Raw genomic sequence first — 18649 nt, 5'->3', positions numbered from 1 at the left:
TATCCCTACCTAGGCTAATCCTGAGTAGTGAACTACCACTTAAGCAGTAATAGCACAATACTTCCCTCTAGAGATTGACTTAGTGGAACTTTACAGATAATATAAGATATTTGAAACATTTTTAGTATTGCCTATGGCTTTTTTGCTTTTTGAAAGAGAAGAACTGATGCAGAATATTGATTTGATCTTAAGTCTAAGGTATTTTGCTCTGATAAATGACATGACATTATTTATTAATGCCCAAGAAAAGACATACCAGAAGGCTATTATAAAATACTTTAAGGTTCTATCTTTAATTATAATTTCTGGCTAGTAGATAAAGTTCTCTCTGCTATAAAATACTAGATTTTGTTGCTCACTGATAGTGCTGCAACTTACTTTTAAAGTTCCTAAATAATCAAGCTTTTGAGTACAACAAATTTTTTTCCATTTTAATAATGCAACCTCCTTGATAATGATGATGGTTTGATCAGTGCCTTTCACAGATCTAATTTCTTCCTCCCTCATACATCCTAAATGCTTTGTTTTTACTGCTATACTGTTAATAAAATGCTCACCCTAAATTCAAGTGTGGCTATATCTGTTTCCTGTCTCATCAACTAACTGTGATGCAGCTAGTGTAGCAGAAAGAGCAGTGAAGCTAACATTAGAATACCTGGATTACAGTATTTGTTTTATTACTTAGCAGCTGTGTGAATTTATTGTCTTAATGATCCCTGAATTATGGCATGGATTTTTGTGCTGCTGCCAAGTATGAAATAGTTTGAGACATGGATTGGAAACTCAAAATATGTGATCTCTGTAACATTTTAGTGGGTGTGGGGAAGATAGAATATTTGAAATGGAAAATCTTGGACAAAAGGTCACCAGAGACCTTAATAAATTACTTAAACTTCCCGAGACTGCTTTGCTATCTATAAAATAGATAATGATGATGCTTACCTCACAGGATTGTTTAAGGGTTAACTGAGATATTGTATGTGAAAGAGTCTAGCCCAGTGTCTGGAAAATGGATGGTGTTAATTAATGTTTCCTAGGGTTGGAGTCCTCCCTCCACTTCCCTCCTCCCCCGCCCCCGAAAACTCCAAAATTCAAACATCTTTCAAGATGCCCAAAAGGCACCACTCTACGAAGCCCTTCCAAACAACTTCAGGCAGTATAGCCCTTTGGTTAAGAGTGCTGGGCTTCTGGAATTAGAAAAGACCACCCAAGTTTAAAACCAGGTCTGCCATTTAGTAACTTCATGACCTTGGGCAAGTTATTTACCCTTTCTGCATCTAGGTTTCCCACCGGTAAAATGAGATCATCATGGTACATATCTCATAGGGTTGTGAAGTATTAAATGAGATATGCACATAGAGCACTTAGCACAGTCCCTGACACTTAGTAAGTCCTCCATAAGTATTGCATAGTAGAAGTAGTAGAAAGTTTCCTCTTCAGTAAAATGTTAATAAAAATGCCTCCCAGGGTGTGGCAAAGTTCTGCTGTAAAAGTCTTTTAAACTGTAATGCTGAACAAACGTAAGGGATTGGTGTATACCTTAAGATATATGGGGCAAAGTTCTAACCTCACTTTTATAGAATATCCCTTCCCTGCACTGGAGGGAAGGGGGTAATAATACCCATTATTAATTAATAGGAAATAAAACCAGAAGATACGTCCGCGGGAAACAAGCAGCAGACGCCCAAACAGCAGTATTAAGAGCAGCACCCGCATACCGTACCTCGACAATTCCCAGTAGTTCACCTCTAACGCCCCCCTTCCCTTGGAGCCGCGCAAGCGTACACTGATTTTGCTCCTCTCTCCCTCATGCCCCCGCCTCCAACACCCTCCGCCCCCCCCACCCCACCCCCCGGTCTACCCCACCACGCAGGCGCATCTCCTTAAATCCTGTCCCTACCCCCCTCATCTTTCTCTGCATTTCGTTCCCCCTCCTCTTCCAGCACCTCAGCAGGTTCAAACTCTTCTGCGTGAGGGTGGCGGTGATCGAAAGGTCACGTGATGAGCATCCTGCTGCCCAACATGGCGGAGTTCGACACGATCTCGGAACTGGAGGAGGAGGAAGAAGAAGCGGCAACGTCGTCGTCGTCGCCGTCGTCGTCGTCGTCGGTATCGGGGCCCGACGATGACGAGGAAGATGAGGAGGAGGAGGAAGAAGAGGAGGAGGAGGAAGAAGAAGAGGAGCAGGTGGAGGATACGCCGCCCCCGCCTCGGGTAGTGAGCGAAGAGCATCTGCGGAGATATGCCCCCGACCCTGTATTGGTGCGGGGCGCCGGCCACATCACTGTGTAAGCGAGAGGGAGCCATGGGGTTTGAAAAGGCTGAGATTTGGCGACAGAGGAATAAGGCAATCGAGGGGCCTGTGGAGTGGGGGAGGGCTGACTGAGGCATATAGTTAGGAAAGGACACCTGGTCTAAATGGGGAAACTGAGGGAGACAAGTGTAAAGGAAGTGAGGAGAAAGCAAATGTGATGCACCAACACCGGGTAAAAAGTGAGTATAGGACAGGGAAGTTAGGGGGTTGGGAGCCAGAGGGATTGGAGTAGGGGTGAGTCTCCTTGCTTCTGTGTATGCTGGCGATGAACAGTCTTTAAACTGCAGGATGTACCAGCGGACTCTTTGCCGCCAAGATTGATGTCTGGTGGAACACGGTGACAGCTGTAACAAGTGACGAGACCTAGGCTTGGACTCTTCAAAACAGAAACATAATATATTTTGTGAATAACATTATAGAATATCCACCCATCCATGTATTCATCCATCCTTTCTTCCTATCTAATCCCTTTGTAAATGAATTCAATAATCCTTTCCGTGTCTTGATCACTCCTCATTCTGACGTTTCTTAAATATCACACAATTAGAGGTTCAGGTTGAGAAGTAGCTATGAAACGTAGAAAGAGCAATGGATTGAGAGTGAGGGCTCTTGTATGTTAGTCCCAGCCCTGCTTCTTACTGGCCCTGTGACCTTGGTCAGGTTACTTCCCATTTCTGGGCCTTGATTTCTCCATTGGTAAAATGAGGGGTTTGGAGTAGATGGTTTTTAAAGCCTTTCAGCTCTGAAATAATTTAACATACCTGCAGGAGATTTTGTATTCCCAAGTATTAAATATGCAAACATTAAATATATACGGAAATTAGTCCCCTAGGAGCTGAGAATGATTTTTTGAAAACTCATACGGAGTTTTTTTTTAAATTGACATCTTGGATCATATTTGAGAAAATAAAAAGGGGGAGGGACCTCATAGAGTAGTAGTTGTCAAAGCACAAGAAAAATTTAATGGTTCTCTGGTCTTTGAAGAGTGCTTTCTCGTTTTTATGTGCTTGGACAGTAAATACTTGGAAGTTTGAATATTGTGTCATGTTCATCCTCTTAATTATGCTATCATTTACTGAGTTTTCAAAATAGGACTATTTTTTCCTATCAAGTCATGCTGCCTGTAATTTTGATAATGGCTCACCTACCCCTCTTTCAGTTGAGTTCATATTATCTGAAATCATATATTATGCACCACCTCCCCCCGTCATGTTAGCTTTTAATTTTAACATGCTGAGTATTTTAATTGTAATATACTTTTGTGATCTTTGCATGAAAAGTATTAAGGAAGATTTCGAAATTGTGGAAGAGTGTGGGGAGATTTTTAGACCTGCCTTTTGGTTAGGCAATTTTAACACAATTTTTCTTGGTCCAAGAATTTTGCAGATAGCCTACAATGTTCAGACGCCAGCTTACTGCGCTGTTTTATTTCCATTCCTTTCATCACTAGGGAAACAATTTATTACTCAAATTAATTATGATTCTGGTACCAAAGGTTACTTTCATGCAGATTATTTCATATGATCAAACAGAAAAAGGCTTTTTATTCCAGTCTATAATTTTATATTCCAGCATTCCTCCCCTTCATTTTTTTCCTAAAATTCAGAAAACAAGGAACAGGGAAGAAAACAGAGTTTAGGTTCCCTGAAACTTATTTGTGGTTCCATTCTACTCCTCACACAACCATGGTGAAGTACTTAACAACCTATTTTCAATTAAAAGCAAAGCACTGACACTTGCCATGCCCAGGCCCTTATGATAGGTGTAATGACCTTCTCAGCTTAAAAATTCTGGAATAAGGAGTGTGAAATAATGGTGCTCATAGTAACTGCTGGTATTAATTGAAGCCAAAACCTGAAAAGCAGCAAACCAGTACTTGAATTGCTAACCAGCGTACATAGTTTGGAAAATTACTTAGTTGTATTGTACACATTCTCTGACCTAGAAAGCGTGTTTGATGTTAAATGAGAAACTGGTCTTTCTATGATAGGAAAACCTTCCTTACAACAGGTAAAGTAAGATCCTTAGGAAATAGTTAATCTAATTCTGAGACGTCTAAAATATCAGCCTCTTTAATTTTTTTCTGGCATGGGAGTGTTAGTTGCCCTATCTGAATGAAATATTTCTTATTCTCTCCCATTCTTCTTTTTTTCATTCTTCATGCAGTCATCTGTTCTTTAGAGGATGTTGTTTCTTTTCAAAGTTTAAAATTTGAGAACCATCACCTCAAATTCAGTATATCTTAAACCCAATTTATTTTCCCTCCCCAGATTGTCTGTGCATTCCAGTTTCCCCATTTCTGACCCTGATACTGCCATTCCAATCTTCCAGGGTAATATTTCAAGTCCTTGAGTCATTTTTAACTCTTCCTTCTCCTTGAATTGCCCTTTGCCAGTCTGTCCCAGAATTATGTCATCATGCCTTTTAAAAGGTCTATTAGATCATTCATTTTCTCCATTTCTACTGGCACCTCTCTAGTTTGGGTTGCCATCATCTCCTGCTTGAATTGCGGCCACAGTCTGCCACCTCTCCCCACCCCAATCCATCTGCATGCTTGTGCCAAACTAATTTTCGTAAAACACGGTTTAATCATGTCACTTTCCTGCTGAAACACCTGCACTGTATCTTAATTAGGTTTGAATTCCTGTGCTCTCTTCCTCCACCCTCAGAGATCATGGAGTCCCTCTGCTTGTTCAAAACTCACCCCTCCATTTATGCTTTCCATATCCTTCTCTTCCAGCCTCCTCCCAGGCAGCACCTCTCTATATATTACCTCACTCAGCCTCTCTGTTGGCTCAGCCTGTAAACATATTCAGTCTCTCTAATTCTTTAAAAATAAAAGCCTTCCTAGACCTACATTCCCCATTAGCTATTGTCTAATCTCTCTTCCTTCTTTCTCCAAATTTCTTAAGAGTAGCTACATTCACCATATCTATTTCCTCTTCACCCTTCTGTAATCTGGATTCTGCCACCATGACCACAGACAAACTGGTATCATTAAGATCACCATGACCCTCCTGTTGCTAAATTAGTGGGCATCTTCAATTTCCTATCTTTCTGGTCCTCTCTGCTGCATATAATGACTCCCTCTTTCTCAGAGGCTTTTACTCCAGGGGTCACAAACACACTGGCCTTCAGAGGCGAGACAGGTTACAGAAAATAGTGCAGCATGAGTAATGATGGGGCCTTAGTTGAACTGGAAGGTATATGTTTTGCCTAAAGGTATTCAAATTCTGATTTAAAAAAAAACATTTTGCCAGCCAGACAAATCTAGGAATTCCTTGGCCATTTCACTCTTCCTGGTTCTCCTTATATTTTTCTGGTTATTCCTTAACTGCCTCATTCATGGGTTTCTTTTCCTTTCTTGCTCCTTAAATACTAGTGATCTCCAGGGTTTTGTTCTCAGCCCACTATTCTCATTCCCTGCTCTATCTAGATGGTCTCATCTTGACTCTCATGGTTTCAATTATCTGATGTCTCCCAAATATGTATCAGTATCTCTATACCAGACTCTGTTCTGACTCTTATCTGGACTTCCTCACCTAATGGCTCACTGACATCTTAAATTCAACGTACTCAAAACAAAACTCATCCTCCCCCTCTCGCATCCCCTCACACCCCCATCCCAACCCCTCAAAAAATTCCTCCTATTTCTGAGTTCTCCAACTCAGTTAAATGGACCTCCTCCTATCCCATTATTCATCAGTGGTTCCTCTTTCCCACTCAGTTTTCTCACAGCTAAGCAATCAGTGGGTATTAGTAATGTATGACCTAAAAATTTCTTCTTTTCCTCCCTACCACCACTTCCCTGATTCAAGCCCCTTTCACCACCCTACTAGTTATCTTGCCTTCATCCTTGTCACCTCCAAATCTATTCCTCAGCCTGCTGCTCAATGGAGACACCACTTTCCTGTTTAAGACTTCTGTGGTTTCCCCTTCATCCATAGGATCGAGTCTAAGCTCTATAACATGGAATATAGAACTGGACCCTGCCTATCTATCAGCCTAATCTTTTGACATTTCCCTTTACTGCTTGTATTTTCTTATTCACAGCATGCTGTTTATCTCTTTGCCTCTGCTCAAGCTGGGGCCTTCATCTAGAATCCCAGTACCTACCACCCTTACCTCATAAGTCACCACCTCCTGCAAGTCTTCTCTGCCCTGAATAAATTGGAAGCAGAAATGGCAGGACAATCACTGGTTCCCTCTGAATTCTCAGTGCTTAACACAGTGCCTGCCCTGAAGTAGACACTCAGTAAAAGTGAGTTGAATAAATACTGGTTCACTTTAGTAAAAATATGCCCACCATAGTGTGTGCTGTATTATAGGCCCTCAACAAATGCTAGTTAGTTGAATCATCCTCTGGAGAGTATTTGTGTTTCTGAGCATAGATACAATACTACCAGATTTGGGGTGGGGGTTATGGCATGTCCTTACCTCTGAAAGGTTTGTTGAGCAAGACTTTATGTGTCAGAATACCCCTGTGTGCTTATATCATCTTTACACGTTGGTTTTCTCGTTACTTATCAAGATATCATTTAATGTCTTATCAATCAATTATAATTTTTTGAGAAGTCGAATGACCTAACCAGAATAATTGTAATTCCAAATCTGAGATGATGATGATCATAAATGGATATTTGGGTATCTTTTTTCAAATTAAAAATTTTTTAAAGTGTCATTAAGGCAGATATATTTGATGTGTTACTCATTGCTGTATATATACCCAGCACAAAGAACAGTAACTGCCATCTTCTGTGTGTCAGTATGCCAGTATGATGGGCACTACCATTTAAATATTGTATAACACACCTAAAATATTTTATTAAAAGATACAAGAATGCCTTTAATATATATATAAATGGCTAAATTAACTCCCACAGATTTGAGGTTTTAGAAACAGAAATAATGAAATGTCTCTTGTAAGTATTGTTTCAGAAATACTATACATTTGAGTGATGTAGCTTAGTGTCTATCATTTTTCATCTTGATATTTTTAGGATGAATATTTGGATCTTACATCTCATGAGATTTTTTTTCTTATTTATAGGTATTACCACACTCTTTATATTACTTAAAATATATAGATATTTACCCTTGATAATACAGCTGTATAGAAGTTAGTAGAGATAAGAGGTTACCAATTCTCAGAAATATATAAAATTCTCATTAAAATTAATCTAAAAGAGCTGAAGTGATTATATACAGAATTGAAAAAAGATGCCCAAATTTGCCAAACAGTGCATTTCTGCAGAAAGTTAGAGAGCACTACAAATATTGATACTTCTCTAATCAGTGAATGGAATGCCTTTTCTGTAAACAGCTGTCTTTGAGGAATTACAGTGAAGCATTGTTAATTTGTGTTTGTATAAGGTAAGTATTTTATAAGATTTTAGGCTTTGAGAATACTGAAGCTATGGTAACTTGTCATTTTACAGGGCAGCAAGACATGATTATTTCCATATGGAAGATAAAAGAAATTTAATTTTTTAAAATCTCTTTTAATTGAAGGGCATAGACTTTCCTTTTTCTTGTTATAGTAAATAGAGATCAGTGCAGGTTCTTCAGAATCAGTGTTACTATAAGTGCATAGTTTTCTAGTGAAATGGTTTTTGTTGGCAGAATTTTACTACACTTTGATGTGTTTTCTTAAATAACCTGAACACATAAACTTAAATTTGAGCAAGGTTTTCAAAGGCTGATGTATAGTCATTTTCAAAAGAATTAAAAACAGTAAGGGGTATAGGGAGGGAGAAAAGAGGGAAGAGCATCTAGAGGACCCATCCTTCTTTACCTCAGTTTCCTTTACTCCAAAGAATTGTCCAAGAAATTAAAATTTGGGGCATTGGAGACACTTAACAAATAAAATACAATCATTAAGAACCACCAGCTGTGTCAGCTTCAAACACATAATAGGCTCTATATTTAATGAAGCCGATAAAATGACAGTGTGAGCAGTTCCCAAGTGCCTTTGTCTAATGCTGAAGAACCCCACATCTTGACTCATGTCTGTCACTGATCAGTAATGGGTAGATGAGCTTGTCTAACCTCTGTGGACTCACAGTTCTTAACTTAATGGTTTACTTATGAAACAAAGCTGAGGTGTTCATTTAGCAGGAGCCATTTCAACATTTTCCTAGTAGCTACTAAGTAAAATGTTGTGCCTAAGATTATTTAAGTACTCATTTTAGGTGCTGAATATCTAATGGAGAAGTTAAAGAAAGAAATCCCTGGTAGGCAAGAACAGAATTGCTACTACCTTTTAGCCCAAATTATGAGAATATATTGGGCCTAGTTTGCCTATCTTTATACCTTTTGAAGTAGATAAATGTAGGCCATAATGGAGTGTTTTAAGAAGTAAAATGACACTTTCCTTAGCATTTCTTTTTTTTTTTTTAATTTTTGTCCACACTGCATAGCTTGTGGGATCTTCATTCCCCGACCAGGGATTGAACTTGGGCCCTTGGCAGTGAGAGCAGAGAGTGCTAACCACTAGACTGCCAGGGTATTCCCTCCTTACCATTTCTAATATACTTTTTATATTTTAGAAAATACAATCCATTTTTATATTAGAGAAGAAAATTTGTAATGTGAATTTAGCAAGCAGTTTTTGAGAACCTGAGCACTGGGCTAAGCACTATGAAGAATACAGAAAAAAGAAAGTACAGGTCTTGGTTTACAAAGCTAACAGGAAAATCTCCTTTAAGGAATTGGTGTGGATCAGCGAAGAATAAAAGAAAATATTTTATTAAATTTTGAATTGTGTAGTACAGATTAAAGTTGGCTATGAGTGTTCAGAGAAAGGGAAATCCATGAAGGCTTGCAGCAGGGGTTGACTTGAGTTTTGAGGACTGCATTGGATTGAAACTAGGGAGAGGAAGCAAGAGAAACCACATGAGCAAAGACGAGCCAACACAGCAGTGGCAATGGAAAGGAAGGAAATGATATGAGAATGATTTCAAAGGAACAAATAACAGGACTTGGGACCACCTGGATATAAGCAAGTTGCAAAAAATAGGAGAGGGAAGGTCCAAAAAATACCAGGGTCTAGGTTAAAGAGAGTCAATGTGCCATTGATAGAGATGAGGAATTTGGAAGGGGGGAGCCAGTTTCCAATAAAAGGTAACTTTTAATTTTAGACGTGTTCACTTGAGGTGTATTATTTTGTAGCACGATATCCAAATGGAAATAGTTATTTTTGTTGTTTTTTTTAATTTATTTTATTGAAGTATAGTTATTTACAATGTTGTGTTAATTTCTGCTGTACAGCAAAGTGATTCATTTATATATATGTATATATTCTTTTCCATATTCTTTTCCATTATGGTTTATCACAGGATATTGAATATAATTCCCTGTGCTATACAGTAAGACCTTGTTGTTAATCCATTCTATATATGCTAGTTTACATCTGCTAACCCCAAACTCCCACTCCATCCCTCCCTCACCCACCCTCCCCCTTGGCAGCCACAAGTCTGTTCTCTATGTCTGTGAGTCTGTTTCTGTTTCATAGATAAATTCATTTGTGTCATATTTTAGATTCCACATATAAGTGATATCATATGGCATTTCTCTTTCTCTTTCTGACTTACTTCACTTTGTATAATAATCTCTAGGGCCATCCATGTTGCTACAAATGGCATTATTTCCAAATGGAAATTTTTAGTATGCAATTAGAGATGAGGGACTAGAGCATGTTGGGAAATATAGAACTAGAGATATAGATTTGGCATAGAAGTGATTGTCAAGGCTATTAAAAATAGATGAACTGTTGTAATTCCTTTAGAAAGAGGAGCAGATGACTAACAGCTAAACTTTGGGAAAAGAAAAGAGTGTTAGGAGAGAGTGAATGAATCGGAGAACGTTAGGAAGGAGTGGTGAACAGCATCATAGGCTGCAAAGTCGGGGGGAAAGTTCTGAGAAGAGGACATTGAATTTGGCACTAAATAAGATGAACTTGTCTTTCTAAATAAATTTACCAAATAAGGGATTATTTTCAGTATAGTAACAGCATCAAAAGAGAAATTTCAGAAGGTTAGGGACTTCCCTGGTGGTCCAGTGGTTAAGACTCCACGCTCCCAACACAGGGGCACGGGTTCCATCCCTGGTGGGGGAACTAAGATCCCACATACCACACGGCACAGCCAAAAAAAAAAAAAAAGCCAGCATGTTCATTCAAAAGGTTAAGAAAGGAAGGGGTAATATTAAGGAAATGGAAACAGTGGCAACGAAAGTTCATTTGTCTGGTGATAAATGCAAAGAGAATAGCAAAGCTAAAAATTTTTTAAATAATAGAAATATTCTATGCATTTTGAGGAATACATCTGTCTATATTCTGTATGTATTTGATATGTAGTAAAAGAATGGCAACTGGGAAAAGCTATAATGGCAGCAGTCTCTAATGGAGGTAGGAACATATTATTAACGTTGTATCTAAAAGGCAAAAGGGGAATTCCTTGGTGGTCCAGTGGTTAGGACTCAGTGCTTCCACTGAAGGGGACACAGGTTTGATCCCTGGTCAGGGAACTAAAACCCCACATGCTGCACTGCACGGCCAAAAATAAATAAATAAATAAATTGGATTTTTTTTTTTTTTTTTTTTTTTTGCGGTACGCGAGCTTCTCACTGTTGTGGCCTCTCCCGTTGCGGAGCACAGGCTCTGGACGCACAGGCTCAGCGGCCATGGCTCACGGGCCCAGCCGCTCTGCGGCATGTGGGATCTTCCCGGACCGGGGCACGAACCCGTGTCTCCTGCATCGGCAGGCGGACTCCCAACCACTGTGCCACCAGGGAAGCCCTAATTTTAAAAAATAGAAGACAAGCTGTACGAATGGAAATAGAGCTCTGCTTTCAAATGTATCATGTCTACTTTCTATAAATGAAACCTGTATATATTTCTTTGTTACGCAATAAGAATTAACTGTGGAATAATGAATTCAATTACATCTTCTTGACTAGTGATAAGGTCACTATTTACCTAAATATGATTTGAATGAAATATGTTTCTTGCTCTATTAAATATTTGTCATGTTACTGATTGCTTAGTTAGTACATAATTACAAATATATATTTAATACTAGAGTATCAGTTTCTCAAACAGCACATGAAAGTTGCCATAAAAATTCATGTACAAGAGTACCATTTTATTTTTAAGTTTGGTTATACTCCTCTATGTATAGATTTAAGGGGAATGTTATGAGAATGTTATTATAAAAATGTTATGCTCTCGTTGTGTGTTGTACTGACACCTAGAGAAGTAATGAAGTTTTTTAATGAAGTGAAGTTCTTTTTATAATTGCTAATTAATTTTCTCAACTCTTTTAAAGTATAGAATTTGTTGTTTTAAAATACATTTTAAACATGCAAGGTAAAATATATTTATGTACAGATATGTACCTTGCTGCTAGCTGCTAAATATAGTCTTTTGCACAAAAAGAGCACAAGGATTGGCTTGTGTCCTTGAAGAGGAGCTGTTAACATAAATGATACAAGGAGACTGTGATTCTCACAGAGAGTTTTAATAGGACGTTGGATTCTTAAGATGTCTTTAAAGTGACCCTAAGACCAAAGTGCAATAAATCAGTAGAATCAAACAGGACATACAGTAGCTTATTATTCAACAAACTTTTATTAAGCACCTACTAGATTCCATTGTGCTAGTGGAAGCATAGTGGAAGATAGCAAAGTAAATAAGCCATAGTTTCTGTTCTCAAGGAGCTTAATATAGGACAGAAAGAATTTAGGGATTAGCATTTGAATTTTGGTTGCCTCCTCTTACTATGTGACTTTGGGCAAGTCATTTGATTACTTTTTGAAAAAATTTTTTCTGAGTGTCAGCTTCCTTCTCTGTAAAACAGAGATAACAATACCCCTCTTGAAGGGTTGTGAATTTTAGAGGTAATGTATTTACCTAACACAGTGTCTAACCCATGGTAAGTAGATAGTTACTGGTAACTGTTACTATTATTGTCTACCTCAAAAGGAGTTCTTATTAAATGTTAGTGTTTTTTGCTTACACTAACATAAAATTGTAGTCACTCTGATATATCATCTAACATGCAGGAAGTGACCTTTGTTATTCCTACCAAAATCAATCACCAAGTAGGTGAAAGAAGGCTTATAAAAAATCATTTTGACTTAGTACAGATTTCAGTGAGTGTACTTGAAAAAAGTCAGAGCTTTTGAGGCTGGGATCTGTTTTCTCAAAATTGGTTGAACATATACATAAAAGCCATTCATAAGGATCAACCTTTGAGTATCTGAATAGTAACTGATCATAAGTTGTCAAGCTCTATAGTTCCAAAGGTTACATTAGTTTTTATTAGGAATTTTCATATATCCACAGAAGTAGAAAGAATAGTATAATCCACTCCCATATATAACCCATCAGCCAGTTCCAACAGTTATCAATTAAAATGGGTTTTAACAGAGATGTTTCAATCAAAAGTTGTGATATTTCCAGCTGTATGTCAGTGTTTCTCTATTATTTTTTAATCTCATATCATGGTTCTAGTTAGAATCCTACTTTAACATTGGCTCCTTAAGTTTCTTTTACTGTTAATTTGGATTAATAGTCAAAGGTGTATTTTCTATAAATATCAAATTATTTTTAGGACGTGCTTTTAGGTCACAACATCAAAAGAAAAATGCATGGCTTTGTAACTTTTTTTAAGGGCAAGAGTTAAATATGCTGGGTAGAATATATTTTGTTCTGTCTTTGTTTTTAAGGTTTGGCTTGAGCAACAAGTTTGATACTGAATTTCCCTCAGTTCTAACAGGGAAGGTAAGTGAGAGTTTGCATTGAACTTTTCAATTCTAAAAGCATTGTTTTATGACTTATTTAGTGTTATGACAAGTGCTTTGACTCACTGTAATGAAGTCTGATAATAAGAGGTCAGGGTAATTGGAGGCTATGTCGTTAGTGACTGAAAGCTGTCTCCATGACTACTAGCATATGACCAGTTATTTTGTTCATGTCCATTAATGCCAGCCATTACTTACTTATCTGTTCAGTTTTTCCAGTTTTGCCTTTTTTCTCAGCACTGGTAGCTGTAATTGTTTTCATTTAGGTCAGTAATTTCCAATGATTTTAGAGTTAACGAAGTTATCAGTGTTCAAATTTGTATCACTCTATGAATTTTAGTGTCCTGTGATGTGATTTGTTATACATCAAAAAATCAAATTTTTGGTTGGACATTTTTCTGTCATTTAGATAGCTTGAGCTTCTACAATTGGATTCACTGCAATAAATTGTTATTACCTTTTTGTTTCCTGGTTCCTCTACACCCAGTAGTATCTTCTAGCATCGAGGCTCAATATTCAAAGACTTCCTAGGATTCAAAACTGTTTGGAAAATCCTCTTACAACAGTAATGTTAACTTCTAAACCCAAAGGAAAAAGCTCTGACTAAGGCAAAAAGAATATATAAAACTCCTAGCGTATTGTCAGGTACTTATTAGCTTCACAATGTAAGTTTGTGGTTGTTATTGATAATTCTTCATCAGTATATCCCAGTTTCACCCTGATTGTTTTTCCACTTTTCTCTACTCACCAGCTTTCAATTTTAATTGCTTTTGCTACTTTAACCTTCTTCATCTGAGTAATTGTTTGTTCTTGGTCCCATCGATAATTTGTTCTCTTTGATTGTTGACCTTTTCTGTCTCTCCTGATATATAATGTCAAATCATTCCATATAGTACTAAACAAGTGGTGATAGTCCCTAGGTAAGTGAACATTAGAAAATATGTGGCCATTTATCTTTTTAGGATACAAAGAGCCCTTTGGTTTGAGATTTTGGCCTCACTCTCTAGTATGTTCTACCTTCCTATCCTGATCATTTAGAATTATTCACCAATTTAAGCAGCAGTTCAGATTTAGATTTGTGTATATGAATTAATCATAAATGTTTTTTCCAAGGGAAAAAATAGCTATGGGAAAAAAATCTCTTGAATAGTAATTTGTCTGTGGAAAGATGGCAAATTCAATATTAAAGAGAATGTGAATTAAAGCATCTCCAGTGGAAAACTTGTTCTTTATGTTTCCCTTGATGCTGCTGCATGTGTTGTCTGGGCAGTTACATCCAGCTTTATTATTGGTTTAGTTAAAAAAAGTTTGAATTATAAATACAAGTAACTCTAGAAAATGAATAATCAAAAAATATGTCAGAGAATAGAGTTCCCAGGTGTAAGAATTATCTATCTTTGAAATTGGCCACTTTTATGTGCTCGAGGAATCTTCAGAATATTTCTTCACACCTCTTCATTTCTTTCCAAGCCTTCTAAAACTAGAAATTCCACCAGCATAAAAGATAGTCATTTTTTAAACTAGGGAAGTAGGAATATTAAGCTGCCTTTGGTATGCATTCACACAACCTAAATGATCTGGATATGAACTGTTCTTAAAGATATCCATTCTTTTCAGGTGACCGTTTTCGTAACACATAATGATTGGATATTTATTCTAGTGTGCATTATTTAAATGCACAAAATTTCTCATAAATTGAATGAGGCATAAATGATACAGTGATGTTTTTCCTAGTTTAGTGTTTGGTGATGAAAAAAACTAAAAGGAATTCTGAAAGTCTGATTTTTTTTCAAAGTCACATGATAACTTTATTTTCTCTTTATTTATTTTCTCTTTAATGAGATTATTTTTCTCCGGTAGGCACTATTTCATTTGTATAGGTTATTTTGGATTATCAAAATGCATCTCTGATAACTGTGGGGTCTTGAGAGGCAAGAAAGAATTTGCATGTTTCAGAAAAAATCTAAAAGAAAAAAAAGGTTTGAATTCCAGACTTAGCAGCAGTGTAAGTATATTTCAAAATGAATAAATGCAGTAGGTAAAATAGAAAAATAAATCTGCATTTTACAAAACCAGTATTCCAGCATGAGTGGAATTCTATATAGCATTTATGCCTAAACTAAGCAAAATTGTGGAGTGAATTCTGAAAACCTCAAAAGCCATTTTGTTAAGTTCTGTGACTCAGTATTAATTTTGTGCTTCTTATGTATTAATGCTTTTAATATAAATAAAAAGATAATCTTTTATATTAAGTTAAGGAAAGATTGTTTCCTCCTTTCACTGAAGATAAGTCCTCCTGTCGTGATAGGACATATCAAACAGGTGTATACATACAGATTCTGGTGACCAGAAAATGAAAGAACCACAAAACTTCAGAAAAGAAATAAAAGCTTCCGGCCCTCAGCTTGAAACAATTAAATGGTGTTACAGGGAGATTAGTGTGCAGTGTTGGGAACCATAAACCATAAAATCCACCTTTACTATTGCGATCCAGTATGACAAGTGATTGATTGGGTTGTGTTCCCCATGATTGAAGGAGGCAAATCAGTCCTGCTGGGTTTTGCTTAGATTTTCTTCTGTTTGCAAAGTCTCTTGCATCCTGTTATAAAATATTATGACCCTTTCCCCCACCTTTATGATGTGGCTTTCTTTTTTCTTTCTAAGAAAGTCAAAAGGAATTAAATGTTTCTTTACAACCTGCCATTCAGCTACAAAGTAAAGGGCTTCCATCTAACCTTCATTACTAGAAATACTCAATTATATGGAAGTAAATGAGTAAAATGTTATTAACTCTGATTCCACACAGTTAACTAAACATTTCTTTCACATTGTTTAAAATCGGGAGTTAACCAATTCTCATTTCCTATGCCTTTATCTCTGTTTTATGACTTTTACTGTTATTCAAATACAGATTTTTTTTTCAAAGACAATTCTGGCTTCCTTTTAAAGTCAAAATGAAGATTTCAGTTTATTCTTTGAAATTCTAGTAAAAGTTTTCTTTTCAATATGTTTCTGTTATTACTTCAAAAAATTTGAACTCTCACTTTTAGTAACTTGAATGTTTTAGTTTTTAATTTGTCCATAGTAAGAGAGTACAAACTGTGAATATTATATGTTAAAAGTGGAAAGTATTGGTGGAGAAGAAGGAAAATTGCCACATTTTAGAAATGCTTTTGTTAATTCATTTCCAGAAGCATGTAATGAAAGATAAATCTTATAACAAATTTTATATACCTTGGCATATAATTTACTTCATTCACAGTGTTTTAAACAAAAATCAAATTTTACATTTTGGATTGATTCATTTCTGACTTTAGCCTCATTCTTTACTTTTTCTCATCTGTGCTTACACGCTTTTAAATAAAAGTTTTAAATAAAAATTTTACTTTTTAAACATACATTTAAATTCTACTTACAAGCACTTAAATTTGTAAATGGACAGATTTAATAATTTTATGAGTTTATATCAAAATTTGCCATATTTAAAAAATGTATTAGTGTTTCTGGATACACAGTTTAAAGAAAATTGATAATAATGTTATATTACAGATTACAGCTAAATACATAAATATATTTTCCTTATTTTAACTTCCATTTGCTTGCTCAGTGGCTCACTAGGAAAAAAGAAGTTGAATATCACTCTTTGAGAGGTAAATTTTAAGATAGCAACTTAGTACCTTGATTTTACAAAGAACATCTTTTCTCTTAAGAATTGAAAAGCATTAAATTTGCATTCAAAATGTAGCAGTTTATCCTTTTGTTTATAATAGACTGTGTAGCAAAGCTGTGGAGTATTAAGTTACCTGATACAAACCTTCAGGTGATACTCGATGCAAAAAAGAGCTTTGCTTTTCTTTCTCCAAATCTAGTCAAATACGATTCTCTGACTTCCTTTCTCAAAGCATTCTAGTTAGGAGGTCCTTTCTAAGGTATAATTTCCATTCCCTGTGAGGTATGTAATAGAAAAATTATTTATTTCATTTTATAGATGGGAGACTAAAACTCACAAAAATTAAATGAACTTACCTAGGATTTTTTATAACTAATAAGAGACTAGAATCTAGATCTTGACTTGTTGTCTTAATGTGCTTAGCCTGTTGGTGTTTTCTATTTTCAATTATAAGCCATGGTTCTCTGAATTTACTTTCATATTTACTCCAGATATTTAGTCATTTATTTGGAATTCTTTTCACTCAGTGATTGTCTTTAGGTCATATTGGAGAATGAAATCAGTTTAGTTTCCTCCTGTAAATACAGTTTTGAGCCTTACAATTTCACAACTTGTTAACATATTAGGAAGAAAATCTAATTTATAGGTTAAGCGATTAACATTATTGGGTGGCATGAACAATTCTAATAAAGCTAGTATAATTATTTAATGTTTAAATCATGATGGTACTGAATTCTGTGGTCATGTATCTTTCTAACGTCTGCTAATAGGTATGTATTGTAGTATTGATTCTAAGACATGTTTATTAAAAGACAAAAATGTAATAAATTGATTCCTGTAATACAATTTTTACTTGGAAGAGTTATAAAGCTCTGTATTTTTGATACCAAACATGCTAGTGGGGTTTTTATTTTACAGCAGCTTATTTTTCCTAGTAATTTCATAATTTTTGCTTGCACAACCAGATGGCAGAATTTTTTTCCCATAGATTTTACAGTGTGACAGCTTTCTAAATGAAAGGGAATCATTTTTGTGATCCAGAAATGTGATTTCACTGAAAGCAAACTATTTTTAGTATACCTTTGAATTGTATAACCTTCAAGCAGAGTTTTTTGTATAAATCTAATTATGCCTGTCATGCTCTTGCCTTTGAACTTTGTCATTGTTTACAGAGAGGCACAAGCAGCCACTTCCAGGAATGGAGGTAGTAATTAAAAATATTAAATTTGTATATTTAAGGATCTCTGAACTTCTAAAATTTATAGCAGCTATGAGTCCATTTTATACTAATATTAAGACTGTGTTTTGAATGTGATCACTCCTCACTGTCTTTTGTTAGTGTAGCTTTTCCCTACAAACAATGGCAAGTGTTAAAATTGTTATCTTGCAAATTTGCCAGGGAGAAAAGCTTTGAGAGTTGCCTTTTTAAAGATAATCCAGAAATATTGCTGAGGTCTAAATTTAATTCTATTTACTCTGGTAGTATTTAGGTTTTATTGTTGTATTATGCTTCTAGTCTTACTCTACCTTTAGTCTGAGTGACTGGAGACTATAAATAATATTGCTTTAATAATGAGAATATTTGTAAGAAAACTGCTTAACAGGTATCCTTTACCACCAATGTTACTGTTGTCATTTTATTGTTGATAATTTCAAAAGACTGTTTTCGAACATGAGAATAAGTTCTGTAAACATGAAATTATATTGTTTTGCTTTCTAATGTCATCCAGGAGTATGTAATACATATTTTTTTGGTATTTTATTTTTTTAACATCTTTATTGGAGTATAATTGCTTTACAGTGGTGTGTTAGTTTCTGCTTTATAACAAAGTGAATCAGTTATACATATACATATGTTCCCA

The 18649-nt window shown here is 35.9% G+C and overlaps 1 protein-coding gene across 1 annotated transcript in view; it reads left to right on the top strand.

Annotated features, from left to right (window-relative positions):
• The first annotated feature begins 1905 nt into the window (after nt 1-1905).
• Nucleotides 1906-18649, top strand: part of CHIC1 (cysteine rich hydrophobic domain 1) — a 41755-nt gene continuing 25011 nt past the window's right edge. The window contains exons 1-2 of the mRNA XM_030847190.2: nt 1906-2288; nt 13043-13097. Of these exons, the coding sequence (XP_030703050.1) occupies nt 2002-2288; nt 13043-13097 (342 nt within the window). The 5' untranslated portion in view covers nt 1906-2001. The remainder of the gene's footprint in view (nt 2289-13042; nt 13098-18649) is intronic.

Source organism: Globicephala melas, chromosome X (genome assembly GCF_963455315.2).
Source record: "Globicephala melas chromosome X, mGloMel1.2, whole genome shotgun sequence".
Lineage (NCBI taxonomy): Eukaryota > Metazoa > Chordata > Mammalia > Artiodactyla > Delphinidae > Globicephala > Globicephala melas.
This window is presented reverse-complemented; position numbering and strand designations above follow the sequence as displayed.